A 17,677-nucleotide genomic window follows, 5' to 3' on the forward strand; every position below is an offset into this window, starting at 1 on the left:
AGGATTGAGTCAAACCCTCCCTCTCTGACCCAATGTCTACCTCCTCTTCTTCCTCTTTGCTGGGGTACGCTCGGTTCTGGCCCGAGCACCCCACTAGCAGCAGGAGGGAAGGGAAGCAGTTGGAGAAGCAGCGTGGCTCAGTGGAAAGAGCCCGGGCTTTGGAGTCAGAGGTCATGGGTTCAAATCCCGGCTCCGTCACTTGTCAGCTGTGTGACTTTGGACAAGTCACTTCACTTCTCTGGGCCTCAGTTCCCTCATCTGGAAAATGGGGATGAAGACTGTGAGCCCCAGGGGGGACAACCGCATCACCTTGTAACCTCCCCAGCGCTTAGAACAGTGCTTTGCACATAGTAAGCACTTAATAAATGCCATTAAAAAAAAAGGGAGGGCAAAAAGAGGAGTGTGGAGGAAGGAAACGGGTCACAATCACTTCCTAGTTTTTTGCTGTGGCGAGGATTTTTAGAATGTGTTTTAGACTGTGAGCCCACTGTTGGGTAGGGACTATCTCTATATGTTGCCAACTTGTACTTCCCAAGCGCTTAGTACAGTGCTCTGCACACAGTAAGCGCTCAATAAATACGATTGATTGATTGATTGATTGATGTATTTACTCCAAACAGGGCTTGCTTCCATTTTTAAGCTTATCTCTAGTTAACCCAATACCTACCCCAGCATTGAAAACTCTCCCAAGCGCTTAGTACAGTGCTCTGCGCACAGTAAGCTCTCAATAAACTTGACTGAATGAATGAACTAAGTGCTTGGCTCATAAGCGGCACAAACATTATTCTCCCTCCGCAGCACTTATGCACAGATCTTTAAATTATATATTGAGATGTACTCATTTATGTTATTATTTTTATATGGTATTTGTTAATAATAATGGCATTTATTAAGCACTTACTATGTGCAAAGCACTGTTCTAAGCGCTGAAGAGGTTACATTCATTCATTCATTCAATCATATTTATTGAGCGCTTACTATGTGCAGAGCACTGTACTAGGCACTTGGGAAGTACAAGTTGGCAACAGGTAGAGACAGTCCCTACCCAACAGTGGGCTCACAGTCTAGAAGGGGGAGACAGAGAACAAAACAAAACATATTAACAAAATAAAATAGAATTAATATGTACAAATAAAATAGAGTAATAAATCTGTACAAACATATATACAGGTGCTGTGGGGAGGGGAAAGAGGTAAGGCGGGGGGATGGGGAGGGGGAGGAGGGGGCAAATGGATGATGATGATATTTGTTAAGCGCTTACTATGTGCAAAGCACTGTCCTAAGCACTGGGGAGGTTACAAGGCAATCAGTTTGTCCCACGGGGGGCTCACAGTCTTAGTCCCCATTTTCCAGATGAGGTCACTGAGGCCCAGAGAAGTGAAGTGACTTGCCCAAAATCATACAGCGGACAATTGGCGGAGTCGGGATTTGAACCCATGATCTCTGACTCCAAAGCCCGGACTCTTTTCCACTGAGCCCCGCAGCTTCTCTGAGCCACGCTGCTTCTCGTGTTAAGTGCTCACTACGTGCCAGGCGCTGTGTTAATCGCTGGGGTCATAATGGTAGTAATCGATTTGTACTTCCCAGGCGCTTAGTACAGTGCTCTGCCCCCAGTAAGCGCTCAGTAAATAGGACAGAGTGAAAGAATTTATTTATTTATTTATTTATTTATTTATTTTACTTGTACATCTCTATTCTATTTATTTTATTTTGTTAGTATGTTTGGTTTTGTTCTCTGTCTCCCCATTTTAGACTGTGAGCCCACTGTTGGGTGGGGACTGTCTCTAGATGTTGCCAATTTGTACTTCCCAAGCGCTTAGTACAGTGCTCTGCACACAGTAAGCGCTCAATAAATACGATTGATGATGATGATGATGATGAAGAATAAAAGCAGGTAAAGGTGAAATCCGGACGGAGGGCCTCTAGTGTCCGCAAGGGGGCAGCCTCTCACCTCACCAAGACGGAGGCCCCTCATTGAGCCCGTCTCCTGCCCCCTGGTGGTCACTGCACTATTATTATTATTATTATTATTATTAATATCATTAATATCAATAATAATCAATAATCAATTATTTAATTAATTTTTAATTATTCGATCATTATTATCATTATCATTTAATTATTTATTTGATTAATTGATAACTAATGATCAGTTAATCATAATTAATAATAATTAATACTATAATATTAATATTGATAATTGATAATAATAATAGCATTCATTAAGCGCTTACTATGTGCAAAGCACTGTTCTAAGCACTGGGGAAGTTACAAGGAGATCAGGTTGTCCCACAGGGGGCTCACAGTCTTCATCCCCATTTGACAGATGAGGGAACTGAGGCCCAGAGAAGTGAAGTGACTTGCCCAAAGTCACACAGCTGACAATTGGCAGAGCTGGGATTCGAACCCATGACCCCTGACTCCAAAGCCCAGGCTCTGTCCACTGAGCCACGCTGCTTCTCATATTCATAGTAATAATGATAACAATAATAATGGCATTTGTTAAGCGCTTACTATGTGCAAAGCACTGTTCATTAATATATTAATAATAATAGCAAGAATATTATGTGCAGAGCACGGTAATAATAATAATAATGTTAATAATAATAATGCTATTTGTTAAGTGCTTACTATGGAGAAGCAGCGTGGCTCAGTGGAAAGAGCCTGGGCTTTGGAGTCAGAGGTCACGGGTTCAAATCCCGACTCCGCCACTTGTCAGCTGGGGAACTTTGGGCAAGTCACTTCACTTCTCTGTGCCTCAGTTACCTCATCTGTAAAATGGGGATTAAGACTGTGAGCCCCCAGTGGGACAACCTGATCACCTCCCCCCCCTTCTCCAACCCCCCGGCTCTCAGCACTCTCTGCTACTCTCCCATCCTTCCCAGCAGTATCCTCAGAGGAGCTCTCCTCCCTCCTCTCAAGTGCTACTCCGGCCACCTGTGCTTCGGACCCCATTCCCCATTCTCAAAATGCCCTTCCTCAGGGAGATGGATGCCAATAATAACAATGATGGTATTTGTTAAGTGCTTACTATATGCTAAGTCCTGTACTGCTACTATTACTACCACTATTAATAATAATAATGATGGTATTTAAGTGCTTACTATGTGCAAAGCCCTGTTCTAAGCACTGAGGAGGTAACAAGGCAATCAGGTTGTCCCATGGTGTGCTCACAGTCTTAATTCCCATTTTCCAGATGAGGTAACTGAGGCCCAGAGAAGTGAAGTGACTTGCCCAAAGTCACAGGGCTGACAATTGGCGGGGCCGGGATTTGAACCCCTGACCTCTGACTCCAAAGGCCGGGCTCTTTCCACTGAGCCACACTGCTTCTCATAAGGCCACCACTATTTGCTGTCCCTTTGAGGCAGCCAGGCGGGTAGATGGACACAATTCAGATAGACACAAGAAATCTGACAATTACTCTCCGTTCCTTCAAAGCCTTACTGAAGGCACACCTCTTCCAAGAGGCCTTCCCACACTAAGCCCCCCTTTCCTCTTCTCCCACACCCTTCTGTGTCACCCTGACTTGCCCTCTTTGTTCTTCCCCCCTCCCAGCCCCCAACACTTATGTACCTATCTATAATTTATTTATTTGTACTGATTCAAATAATATATATTTATATATGTATATATGTTTGTACATATTTATTACTCTATTTATTTATTTATTTATTTTTATTTATTTTACTTGTACACATCTATTCTATTTATTTTATTTTGTTAGTATGTTTGGTTTTGTTCTCTGTCTCCCCCTTTTAGACTGTGAGCCCACTGTTGGGTAGGGACTGTCTCTAGATGTTGCCAATTTGTACTTCCCATGTGCTTAGTACAGAGCTCTGCACATAGTAAGCACTCAATAAATACGATTGATGATGATGATGACAGAGGGACAGAGAGACAGAGGGACAGAGAGCCACAGGGACAGAGAACCACAAGGGCAAAGGGACAGAGAGACAGAAAGACAGAGGGACCGAGAGACAGAGGGACAGGGAGACAGAGGGACCGAGAGACAGAGGGACTGAGAGACAGAGGGACCGAGAGACAGAGAGACAGAGGAACAGAGAGCTAGACAGAGGGACAAAGAGACAGAGGGACTGAGGGACCGAGGAAAAGAGAGACCGAGGGACAGAGAGAATGAGGGACAGAGAAGCAGAGGGACTGAGGGACAGATGGACAGAGAGACAGAGGGACAGTGAGACAGAGGGACAGAGAGACAGAGGGACTGAGAGACAGAGAGACTGAGGGACAGAGAGACAGAGGGACAGAGGGACCGAGGAACAGAGGGACAGAGAGACAGAGGGACAGACGGAGGGACAGAGAGACAGAGGGACAGAGAGACAGAGGGACTGAGAGACAGAGAGACTGAGGGACAGAGAGACAGAGAGACTGAGGGACAGAGAGACAGAGGGACAGACGGACAGAGGGACTGAGGAACAGAGGGACAGAGAGACAGAGGGACAGACGGACAGAGGGACAGAGAGACAGAGGGACAGAGAGACAGAGGGACAGAGAGACAGAGGGACTGAGAGACAGAGAGACTGAGGGACAGAGAGACAGAGAGACTGAGGGACAGAGAGACAGAGGGACCGAGGAACAGAGAGACAGAGGGACAGGGAGACAGAGGGACAGGGAGACAGAGGGACAGGGAGACAGAGGGACCGAGAGACAGAGGGATTGAGAGACAGAGGGACAGAGAGACAGAGGGACCGAGAGACAGAGACCGAGAGACAGAGGGACCGAGAGACAGAGGGACCGAGAGACAGAGGGACCGAGAGACAGAGAGCTAGACAGAGGGACAAAGAGACAGAGGGACTGAGGGAGTGAGGAACAGAGAGACAGAGGGACAGAGAGACTGAAGGACCGAGGGACAGAGAGAACGAGGGACAGAGAAGCAGAGGGACTGAGGGACAGATGGACAGAGAGACAGAGGGACAGTGAGACAGGGACAGAGAGACAGAGGGACCGAGGGATAGAGAGACTGAGGGACAGAGAGACAGAGGGACAGATGGACAGAGAGACTGAGGGACAGAGAGACAGAGGGACAGATGGACAGAGGGACCGAGGAACAGAGGGACAGAGAGGCAGAGGGACCGAGGGACAGAGGGACCGAGGAACAGAGAGACAGAGGGACTGAGGGACGGAGGGACAGAGAGAATGAGGGACAGAGAGACAGAGGGACTGAGGGACAGATGGACAAAGGGACAGAGAGGCAGAGGGACAGAGAGACAGGGGGACCAAGGAACAGAAGGACAGAGAGACAGAGGGGCGGAGGGACAGGGGGACCGAGGAACAGAGAAACAGAGGGACAGAGAGACTGAGGGACCGAGGGACAGAGAGAACGAGGGACAGATAGACAGAGGGACTGAGGGACAGATGGATAGAGGGATAGATAGACAAAGGGACAGAGAGACAGAGGGACCGAGGAACAGAGAGACAGAGGGACTGAGGGACAGATGGACGGGGGACAGAGGGACTGAGGGACCGAGGGACAGAGAGACAGAGGGACAGAGAGACAGAGGGACTGAGGGATAGATGGACAGAGAGATAGGGGGACAGAGAGACTGAGGGACGGAGGAACAGAGAGACAGAGGGCCAGATGGCCAGAGGGACCGAGAGAGCCACAGGGCCAGAGGGCCCGAGAGCCAGAGGGCCAGAGGCCCGAGAGCCGTGTGTGTTGTCGCTTTAAGGCGGGCGGTGGTGCGGGGCCGTGCCCAGGTGAGGGGGCGGTGCCGGGGGCAGCCCCTCCCCCGGGTGGGCCGCCCCTCTCCCCTCTCCCCTCCAATTCCCCCCTCCGGCCCTCCGCCTGGCCCTCCCTCTGGCCCTCTGTCCGTCCGTCTGTCCCTCCGTCCCTCCCCTCCGTCCGTCCCTCCCCATCGAGCCGCCGCCCGGCCCAGGCCCGGAAGGCCCGGCAGCTTTGGGCTGGGGCGGCTCCCCCGGGATCCTCTCGGGACTCCCTCCCGGCCCCCCGGACCCCCCCGGACTCCCCCGGCCCCCCCCGGCCCCCCGGACTCCCCCGGCCCAGGATGAAGGACCGGCTGGAGCAGCTGAAGGCTGTGAGTCCCCCGCCGGCCCCTCGCCCCTCGCCCCTCGCCCTGGTCCTGGGGGGCGGCCGGGGGCCACGACCCTCCTCGCCCCCCTGGCCTTCTGGCCCTGCGGCTCTCGGTCCCTCCGTCTCTGCCTGCCCCTGGGTCTCTCTCTCTCTCTCTCTGTTCCTCTGGCCCTGGGTCTCTCTATCTCTGTCTGTTCCTGTCTATCTGTCCCTCCGTCTCTCTGTCTGTCCTTGTGCCCCTGTGTCTCTCTGTCCCTCTGTCTGTCCCTGTGTCCCTTTCTCTGTCTGTCGTGTTTCTCTGTCTCTGTTCCTGTGTCTATCTGTCCCTGTGTCCCTCTGTCCCTCTCTCTGTCCCTGTGGCCCTCTCTCTGTCTGTCCTTGTGTTTCTCTGTCTGTTCCTGTGTCTATCTGGCCCTGTGTCCCTCTGTCCCCCTCTCTGTCTGTCCTTGTGTTTCTCTGTCTCTGTTCCTGTGTCTATCTGTCCCTCTTTCCGTCTGTCCCTGTGTCTCTGTCTCTGGCTGTCCCTGTGTCTATCTGTCCCTCCGTCTCTGTCCCCGTGTCTCTCTTTCTCTGTTCCTGTGTCTCTATGCCCTGGGTCCCTCTGTCCCTGTCTGTCCTTTTGTTTCTCTGTCTCTGTTCCTGTGTCTATCTGTCCTTGTGTCCCTCTGTCCCTCTCTCTGTCTTTGTATCTGTCCTTGTGTCCCTCTCTCTGTCTGTCTTTGTATCTGTCCTTGTGTCCCTCTGTCCCTCTCTCTGTCTGTCTTTGTATCTGTCCTTGTGTCCCTCTGTCCCTCTCTCTGTCTTTGTGTTTGTCTCTGTTCCTGCGTCTCTCTGTCCCTGTTTCTCTCTGTCTTTCTGTCTCTGGCTGTCTCTGTGTCTGTCTGTCCCTCTGCCTCTGTCTCTGGCCCTTTGCGGACACCCGGCTTTCGGCTCCTTCAGCAGGTCGCGTCTTAGCTGGTTCGCTTGCTGTGTCACCCTGGCCTGATCATTTCACCTCTCTGGGACTCAGTTTCCTCGACGGCACCGTGGGGATCAAATTCATTCGTTCAGTCAATCCTATTTATTGAGAGCCCTCCACTAAGCGCTCGCAAAGGACAATTCGGCAATAAAGTGAGACAATCCCGGCCCACATCGGGTTTAAACCTACTCCCTCCTCCTTGTACCTTGACCCCATGAGGGACAGGGACTGTGTCCAATCTGACAATTTTGTCTCCACCCCGGCGCTTAGAACAGTGCTTGGCATATAGTAAGCACTTTACAAATACCGTAAAACAAAATAAACAGACTGGTGATGACTTGTGCCCCACTTCCCCCATTCCTCTCTGTTTTCCCCTGATCTCTTCCCTCTACTCTCCCCTCCAATTCCCCTCCTCCAATAATTTCCCCCAGAGTTTGGCCACTGAATCAAAATGTGAGCCAGATCAAGTGCTAGCCAGCTGCCCTGGTCTATTCAGGCATGCCTTATTAATTAGTACTGTATTTTTTCCCTCCCCCCCTTCTGATAATAATAATAATAGCATTTATTAAGCACTTACTACATGCAAAGTCCTGTTCTAAGCGCTGGGGAGGTTACAAGGTGATCAGGTTGTCCCACGGGGGGATAACAGTCTTAATCCCCATTTTACAGATGAGGTAACTGAGGCCCAGAGAAGTGAAGTGACTAGCCCAAAGTCACACAGCTGACAATTGGTGGAGCCGGGATTTGAACCCCTGACCTCTGACTCTGAAGCCCGTGCTCTTTCCACTGAGCCACACTGCTTCTGATGGTTTTCCCACCCTGACCCCAAGTCTTGGATAAGACTCTCGCTGTTTTATTGTCTGATTTCAGATGGAGTAGTACTAACCAAAACGTTTTGCAGTGATACTAACCAAAATGTTTTACGGGTTTAGTGGGTGTAAGGAGATAGGCATTCGGCGATTCTCGTCTGGGGGGAACTTCTTTTTATAGCTAATATTTTATGTGCATTAAACCAAATTTACACATACAAAGAGAAAGCAGTTAGCTAAAGGGTCCTGACTTGGTAGATTGTAAACTCCTTGAGGACAGGAATTGGGTCTACTTTACTCTTTTGTACTCTCCTAAGCGCTTATTGTGGTGTCCTGAACACAGTAAGGACTCTGTAAATTCCATTGATTGAGTGCAAGCTCTCAAATTATAACATCTAGGAGCTGGGAGGAACCTTAATGATTTGATCCAGGCCCTCCCCTGCCCCCTTTCTTCAATTAATCAATAGTTTGTGCTCAGCATTCATTCAATCTTATTTATTGGGCGCTTACTGCACGCAGAGCACTGTACTAAGCGCTTCAGAAAGTACAAGAATAGAGTCGGTAGACACATCACCTGACCACAAGGAGCTTACAGTATAGAGGGGATTAAACCAGAGCATTTCGAAAGACCTCCAGGAAGAGAGTTGCCCAATAGCCTTGGTTCTTGGTAATTCAGGAATTCGCAATAAAGAGTGTCGGGCTGAGGAAAGAGACCATATTCTTTCATTCGTTCAATCGTATTTACAGAGTGCTTACTGTGTGCAGAGCACTGTACTAAGCGCTTAGGAAGTACAAGTTGGCAACATATAGAGACAGTCCCTACCCAACAGCGGGCTCACAGTCTAGAATTGTTTTATTCTTATATTCTAATATTCTTGTAGTCTCTCTGACTCAGTCATTCAGTCAATGGTATTTATTGAATGCTTACTGTGTGCAGAGCACTGTACTAAGCGCTTGGGATGTACAAATCGGCAACATATAGAGATGGTCCCTACTCAACAACAGGCTCACAGTCTGGCACATAAACCCACAGTCTCTCCATCTATGGAATGGCGTGATGAATCTTTGTTGCCTTTCCATCACTTGGGGAGAGATGAGAAAATAAAAGCGCTTCTAGATATGAAGAGCTTTGAGCGCTATTATTTATTAGGAGGTTACTGGGGCAATTGATTCCTGTTTACTTGTTTGGATGTCTGTCTTCCCCCTTCTAGACTACGAGCCCATCGTGGGCAGGGATTGCCTCTATTTGTTGCTGAATTGTACTTTCCAAGCGCTTAGTACAGTGCTCTGCACACAGTAAGCGTTCAATAAATACGATAGAATGAATGCAACGTTAGGGCAAATCTTACCACTTTGACTTGAAGAGGAGCTGTTGATCATGTAATGATTAGGCCAGGATTGTTCTTTTACCAAAGTGGGCAACCACTCCTGCCGGGGCAAATTATGAAAGGGGGATTAGGTGGGTTTGTGAGGGATGGGGTGAAACATTCTCACAGTGGGGGGGAAAGTGGTTAGAGTCTTAGCCCCAGCCTCTGTTCAACCTGATTAACTTGTATCTGCCCCAGTGCTTAGAACAGTGCTTGGCACAAAGTAAGCACTTAACAAATACCATTATTATTTTAAAAATATAGATCACAACAATGAAAGCCTGGAATTCATTGCTTTTCCCATCTCTGAACCAAATATTTCCCCTACCTGCAATTTATTTCCATGTATGTCTCTCCCTTTAGACTCTTAAGTTCCTTCTGGGCAGGGGTCATGTCTACCAACTCTATTGTATTCTCTCCCAAGCCCTTAGTACAGTGTTCTGCACGCAATAAATACCATTGATTGAAATACTACTGCTACTACTACTAATAATAATGGAATTTCTTAAGTGCTTACTATGTGCAAAGCACTGTTCTAAGCGCTGGGGAGGTTACAAGGTGATCAGGTTGCCCCAAAATACTGAGGGAGGTGAGAGGAATTAGGTGATTCCTAGAATTTCTGTTCTTCCTGATTCTTTCTTTACCCTACTTTTGGCAAGGGAGCTTGCCAAATCTATTTCTTCTGAAGTTCCTGGATTTCCTGGACCTTCCCTGGAGATAGGGACCTTACCAAGTCACAGCTGTATGTTCACCTGGAAGGTCAAGGGTTTAAATTCTCCTCAACCTTCCCTCCCCACCTTCCCCCACCCCACAAAAACCAAAACAAAAATGCAGTTTAATCTGCCTGGGATCCAATCTTGTTTCAGTGGGAAGTGCTACCTTCGATTGACTGATTGAAATACTTTGTTAACCACTTTCAAGTAAGGGGGTAGGTGTCCTCTGGGGTGGGGATTGGGGTCTTCTCTTCCTATCTTTTTACCACCACCCAGAGATTCCAGAGGAGAGCTGATTTGTCTGAGGTGGGGAGGGGAGACCACAGTAGCAGGGGATTGAATGGGGATTACAAACCCATCAGGCAGAAGGAAAGGAGATAAAAGGCTTAGATGAGAGAGGGGATTAATTTTATTTTTATTTCTCCTGGTGTGGAAGCCGTAGGCCATCAAAGAGGATGGGAAAAACAAGCTGAGGAACAGATTTGATCTGCACAGACGGGCCTCAGTGGACTTAAATTTACCCCGTTCGTGTTCCCTCTTCCTCTTTCTTTCCAAAACCCCAAGGAGACTCCTTGCCTTAACCAGAGACATGGAAAAAGGGTGGACATGACTTAGCAATGTTCCCATGGGTATCTCTTTTTATCCTGCCTCTCAATGAGTCTGGAATAATAACAACAACAACAATAATAATAATAATAACAATAATAATAATGGTATTTGTTAAGTGCTTACTTTATACCAGGCAGAGTACTAAGCATTGGGGTGAATACAAGCAAATTGGTTTGGACACAGTCCCTGTCCCAAGTGGGGCTCACAGTGTCTCCCAATTTTATAGATGAGGCAACTGAGGCACAGAGAATAATAATAATGATGGCATTTGTTAAGCACTTACTTTGTGCAAAGCACTGTTCTAAGAGCTGGGGGGGAATACAAGGTGATCAAATTGTCCCACGCAGGGCTCACAGTCTTAATCCCCATTTTACAGATGAGACAACTGAGGCACAGAGAATAATAATAATGATGGCATTTGTTAGGCACGTACTATGTGCAAAGCACTGTTCTAAGTGCTGAGAGGAATACAAGGTGATCAGATTGTCCCACGTGGGGCTCACAGTCTTAATCCCCATTTTACAGATGGGGTAACTGAGGATCAGTGAAGTGGCTTGCCCAAGATCACACAGCAGACAAGTGGTGGAGCTGGGATTAGAACTCATTAGATTAGAAAACAGCAGATTAGAAGACAGGGGGGTGCAGAGAAGTGCAGTCCAGATTACCTTAGAGTGTAAGATAGAAGGCAGGGATCATGTAATTTGAAGTAATCAATAATATTATTTGAACACTTAGTGAATACCAAGCACTATAATAATAATTGTGGTAGTTGAGCCCTTTCCATGTGGTAAATACTCTACAAAGTGCTAGATACAAGCTAATCATCAGGTCAGACATGGTCCTTGTTCTATTTGGAGCACACAGTCTAAGTATGAGGAAGAAAGGGTATGGAATCCCCATTTTACAGATGAGGAAGCTGAAGCCCAGAGAAGTAAAATGACTTGACCAAGGTCACACAGCAGGCAAGTGGCACAGCCAGGATTAGAATCCTGATCTCTTGGCTCCCAGTCCTGTGCCCTTTCCACTAGGGCAAGCTAATTTCATTCATTCATTCAATTGTATTTATTGAACACTTACTGTGTGCAGAGTACTGTACTAAGCGCTTGGGAAGTACAAATAGGCGACATATAGAGATGGTCCCTCTCACTGTACTAAGCGCTTGGGCAAATACAGCAGAAACAAGACACTGATGTTCTGTTCAGCCCCTTGTTGACACCTGTCCACATTTTGTTGTCTGTCTTCCCCTTGTAGACTGTGAGCCCATTGTTGGGTAGGGACCGTCTCTATATGTTGCCAACTTGCACTTCCCAAGCGCTTAGTACAGTGCTCTGCACACAGTAAGTGCTCAATAAATATGATTGGATGAATGAATGAATAAATGTTAAACGCTAAGAAAAATCTCCTTATTCTCCTGGGTTGGGTGGAGGGAGGAGCTGTTCAAACCTGCCACTCCTACCCCTCAACACCTTTCCACCAAGAGGAAATAATAATAATAATAATAATGGTATTTGTTAAGCACTTACAATAATAATAATAATAATTGTACTTGTTAAGTGCTTACTATGTGCCTAGCACTGTTTTAAGCGCTGGGGAGGTTACAAGGTTGTCCCACATGGGGCTCACAGTCTTAATCCCTGTTTTACAGATGAGGGAACTGAGGCCCAGTGAAGTGACTTGCCCAAAGTCACACAGCAGACAATTGGCGGATCAGGATTCGAACCCATGACATCTGACTCCAAAGCCCGGGCTCTTTCCACTGAGCCACTCTGCTTCTCTGGAAGAATTGCAGGAGCTCCACGTCGGCTCTACATTTTGCCAGCTCTGTCCAACGCCTCTCAGCTTTGTAGTTTAGCTTCTCTTTCCATCCTTGAAGCAGCGTGGCTCAGTGGAAAGAGCCCGGGCTTTGGAGTCAGAGGTCATGGGTTCAAATTCCGGCTCCGCCACTTGTCAGCTGTGTGACTTTGGGCAAGTCACTTCACTTCTCTGGGCCTCAGTTACCTCATCTGTCAAATGGGGATTAAGCCTGTGAGCCCCATGTGGGACAACCTGATCACCTTGTAAACTCCCCAGCGCTTAGAACAGTGCTTTGCATATAGTAAGCGCTTAATAAATGCCATTATTATTATTATTATTATTATCCTTCCCCCTCCTGTCCGCGGGCACGTCTGCTCACAGGGCCGTCTGTTCTCGTGGTGATGATCAACTGGATGTCCCTGGACACAGAATGAAATTTAACCTTCACCTAAAGAGATTAGTTTGGTGCTTAAAGCCAGTTTATGAGATCTCTGAATTAACTGTCCCTCCCGGGAGTTGGCTGTGTCAAGGGCACGGCTGTTGTCGGGGCTCTTTATCGCGGCTCGCTGGGCTCTGATTTCTGACTGAGGGCCATCTTGTTTTGGTGAGTTAGATTGGTATCTTTGGCATTATTTTCAGCCACTGGGTGACACCTGATTCTCGGTAGCCAGTTGAGCACCAATGTGGGAAGGAAAGTGGTTTGGAAGCCACTCCATTTCAGCAAATTAATAGCAAGTGCTTAATAAATACCACGGTTAGTAATTCATTCATTCATTCGTATTTATTGAGCTCTTACTGTGTGTAGAGCACTGTACTAAGCCCTTGGGAAGTACAAGTTGGCAACATATAAAGATGGTCCCTACCCAACAACGGGCTCACGGTCTAGTAACGTGCCGGACTATTTACAGGGCAATCAGAACACAGTCGCCACCCGACTTGGGGTTCCTAATCCAAAAGGGAAGGGGAACAGGTATCTCATCTCCATTTTACAGATGAGAAAACGAAGGCCCAGGAAAGTTAAGTGGCCAGATCAGGGTCTCCCAGCGGGTTAATTAAATGGAAAGTGCTTATTTAATAGAGATCGGTATCCTTCCCATTTTACAGATGTTGAAATCAAAATGAGGTACGGAGGGTAGCAGGGCTGGGGTGGTGGTTTCACTCAGCATGGCTTCTGTTTAATACCCAGTCATTTTACTGGGACTTTACGAGGCAGTTCGGTTCAGCCAGTGAGTTTCTTCCTCATCAGGCGGATGGCAACTCTTCTGGACGGCCTTGTTTTGCCCCTCCTTGGCCACTTAGAGCCCCACAAAACTCCAACTCTCTGGTTTAAATCTGCTCCTGGGTTGTCAAGTTGATGGGGTATCCTGTGACCCGAATCTATGACTTAAGCTCTTTCAGTTATTTACTCTCTTCCCTTCCTCCTCTGAGGGGAATCCTGCAGTGGAGAATTCCTCTCCACGCCCCTTCTCCCCTTAATCCACATAGGATCATTCATTCATTCAGTCGTATTTATCGAGCGCTTACTGCGTGCAAAGTATTGTACTGAGGGTTTGGGATTTCAAATGATTGTAACCGTGCTGCTCATTGGTTTTTATTTCTAAGGGAGGCCAGAATGTGTCTCTGATTCCAAACTTTCTCTTGGAGGACAGAGGGCAGGGAGAGAGCCACATGTATGTTCAGTTCAAGTGGCATATATGGTGTATTCCAAGTCATTTACCTTTTCATTAGCCCCCTCCTGCAACTTGCACACTACCATCCCATTAGTACAGTGCTCTGCACACAGTAAGCGCTCAATAAATACGATTGATTGATTGATCCCAGCTCCGGCTCCGCCAATTGTCCACTGTGTGACTTTGGACAAGTCACATAACTTCTCTGTGCCTCTGTTACCTCATCTGTAAAATGGGGGTTAAGACTGAGCTCCACGTGGGACAACCTGATCACCTTGCATCCTCCCCAGCACTTAGAACAGTACTTTGCACATAGTAAGCACCTAACAAATGCCATCATTATTATTATTATTATTACCAAAATTGTGGTATTTAAGCGCTAACTATGTGTCAGGCACTGTACCAAGCGCTGGGGTAGATACAGGCTAATCAGATTGGACACAGACCCTGTCCCACATGGGGTTCACGGTCTAAATGACCATTTTGTTGATGAGGTAACCGAGGTCGAGAAGTGACGTGATTTGCCCAAGGTCACACAGCAGACAAGTGGCGGATCCGGGATTAGAACCTAGGTCCTTCTGACTCCATCGGTGGTATTTATCGTATGTTTACTGTGGGCAGAGCACTGTACTAAGCGCTTGGGAAAGTTCAGTACAACAGAGTTGGTAGAAACATTCCATGCCCTCAAGGAGCTTACAGTCTAAGGGTCTTCCCCGTTGTATGCTTCCATCCCCATTTTGGTTTCCCCCACTAAGGGACATGCAAGTCAACAACACTTAGAACAGTACTTTGCAAATAGTAAGCACTTAATAAATGCCATAAAAAACCCCCAAAAAAACACACATCAGGAGACCTGAATTCTCATCCTGACATCACTGCTGACTCTCTTAGTGACAAAGAGCGAGCCATCTGAAAATCTCAGTTCCCCATCTGAAAATGGACATAAGCCCCGTCTCTCCTTACTCCACCAGGATGTAGCGATACTAAAACAAAGTGATAGATGTGAAAACACTTTCGGAAACAAAAGTGCCATATAAATACAAAGTATTCTTATTATTCTTGATTCCTGTCCAGGTGGCATTGGGAAGTTGAAATGGATCTAAAGAGGGAAGTCCACCATCTGGCCGGGTTTTCATCAGAAGGAGAAATTCAGTGGTGGAGAGGAACCATTTGTCCTTTTAAATTGGGAACAGAGAGCAGTGTGTATATTTAGGGAGAGAGAATTGACACATACCCACAAGGTATTTCTTGCTCTTTTAAATCAAAGAAGGGGGACTGGAAAAACCAGCTGGCAGGGAGCACGTATATGTCAGTAAAGGAGGTCAGAATCCTTGTCCATGGAATATATTCAGAAAGAAGTGTGTGTGTGTATATATATATATATACATATATACACACACACATGAATGTATACATTCATTCATTCAATTGTATTTATTGAGTGCTTACTGTGTGCAGAGCACTGTACTAAGCGCTTGGGAAGTACAAATTGGCAACATCTAGAGACGGTCCCTACCCAACAACGGGCTCACAGTCTAGAAGGGGAGACAGACAACAAAACAAAATATGTGGACAGGTGTCAAGTCATCAGAATAAATAGAAATAAAGCTAGATGCACATCATTAAGAAAATAAATAGAATAGTAAATATGTACAAGTAAAATAAATAACATATATATATATATATATGCACACACACACTTTGGCAAGTCACTTTGGGCCAGTCATTTAACTTCTCTGTGCCTCAGTTACCTCATCTGTAAAATGGGGATTAAGACTGTCAGGCCCCCGTGGGACAACCTAATCACCTTGTAACCTTTCCAGTGCTTAGAACAGTGATTTGCACATAGTAAGCACTTAATGAATGCCATTATTTTATACACACACATATATATATATGTGTGTGTATATATATATATATATATATATAAGGCCCTGAACTGTCAGGGTTGCTAGAAAGACAGTGTTGGTGGGGAGGTGTCTACAAAAAAGATAAGAAAAAACAGATGTCTTTGTCCCTTGAGATCAAAATCTTTAGAAGAAATGCTTCTGGGAAAACCCCATCCATTAGATTGTAAACATTTTGAGATATCAGGCTTAATGTCTTTTGGTGGCTTTTTTTTTTCACTCTCTCCAAAGCTCTTAGTGCAGTGCTCAAGGCAGTATAGATCCCAATTAAAAATGATTGATTGATGTGTGTGAAGGTTAGGATAGGTACCTGGCTATTAAAAGTGTGTGTTTGTTGAGGGGGGGAGGGTTCTTCCTCCTATGTGATCCAACATTTCTGTAAACCCCGGGTCAGTTGGAGGCTGAGGACCAGATGTCAAGTTAGCAGCTACTGCTGATTCCAAAGGGCTGAGGGACCTTTTACCCTCCCTTTCCAATGATCCCGCAGGTTTTTCCTCAGCGGGAAGTGTTTGAATGATAGCACTGTGTCCCAAGAAGGCAAGCTCCCCCTTCCCTGGGAGAAGAGCTTCAGGATCATGGGGCCAAACTGGTGGAGAAAGGGGGGCGGCTTGGTTTCATTCCCCTGCACCTCCTCACTGAATACTCTGCTGGACCCCCAAGCCTTGCTCTTGTTGCTCAGCTGTTGGTTAATTATTTGTGAGGAAATGGCGATGACTTAACTGGATGGCAGTGTCCAGAAGCCGTTTTGACAGGGGTATGCTTCCCTTTCCCCTCCGTTTATTTGCTCTGGGATGGCACAGAGCAGGAGTTTCCCATCTCCTCTTGTTCTTGCAGATCGCTCAGACAGCTGGTAATTGTTGGGAGAACGAAAACCTTGAAAAGGACCTCTCCCTCCTGTCACTTCACCAGCAAAACCAGTGCAGCGTGGCTTAGTAATAATAATAATAATAATGATGGCATTTATTAAGCGCTTACTATGTGCAAAGCACTCCCGGGCCTGGGAGCCAGAGGACCTGTGTTCTAATTGTGGCTCTGCCATGTGCCTGCTGTGTGATCCTGGGCAAGTCATCATCATCAATCGTATTTATTGAGCACTTACTATGTGCAGAGCACTGTACTAATTGCTTGGGAAGTACAAATTGACAACATCTAGAGACAGTCCCTACCCAACAGTGGGCTCACAGTCTAAAAGGGGGTGACAGAGAACAAAACCAAACATACTAACAAAATAAATAGAATAGATATGTACAAGTAAAATAAATAAATAGAGTAATAAATATGTACAAACATATATACATAAGTCAGTTGACTTCTCTGTGCCTCAGTTTCCTCAACGGTAAAATGGGGGTTCAATCCCTGTTCTCCCTCCTGTATAGACTGTGAGCCTTATATGGGACAGGTACTGTGTCCAATCCATCAATCAGTCATATTTATTGAGCGCTTACTGTATGCAGAGCACTGTGCTAAGTGACGACGATGGTATTTGTTGGGCACTTACTGTGTGCCAGGAACTGTACTAAGCCCTGGGGTGAATACAAGCAAATCGGGTTGGACACAGTCCCCGTCCCACGCGGGGCTCACAGTCTCAATCCCCATTTTACAGATGAGGTAATTGAGGCCCAGTGAAGTGAATTGCCCAAGGTCACGCAGCCGACACACGGCAGAGCTAGGATTAGAACCCTAGACCTTCTAATTCCTGGGCCAGTGCTTGATCCACCACGCTATGTTGCTTCCCATGCAGTGCTTACCAAGTGCTTAGCCTGACCTCACTGATTTGTACATTTCCCCAGTGCTTAGAACA

The 17,677-nt window shown here is 46.9% G+C and overlaps 1 protein-coding gene across 7 annotated transcripts in view; it reads left to right on the forward strand.

Moving 5' to 3' along the window:
* Window positions 1–5,984: 5,984 nt before the first annotated feature.
* STX3 (syntaxin 3) overlaps window positions 5,985–17,677 on the forward strand; it is a 75,382-nt gene continuing 63,689 nt past the window's right edge. For all 7 annotated transcript variants that reach the window (XM_038764209.1, XM_038764212.1, XM_038764213.1 and 4 more), the window contains exon 1: window positions 5,985–6,053. In XM_038764209.1, the coding sequence (XP_038620137.1) occupies window positions 6,024–6,053 (30 nt within the window). In that variant the 5' untranslated portion in view covers window positions 5,985–6,023. The remainder of the gene's footprint in view (window positions 6,054–17,677) is intronic.

The sequence above is a fragment of the Tachyglossus aculeatus genome, chromosome 22 (assembly GCF_015852505.1).
Source record: "Tachyglossus aculeatus isolate mTacAcu1 chromosome 22, mTacAcu1.pri, whole genome shotgun sequence".
Lineage (NCBI taxonomy): Eukaryota > Metazoa > Chordata > Mammalia > Monotremata > Tachyglossidae > Tachyglossus > Tachyglossus aculeatus.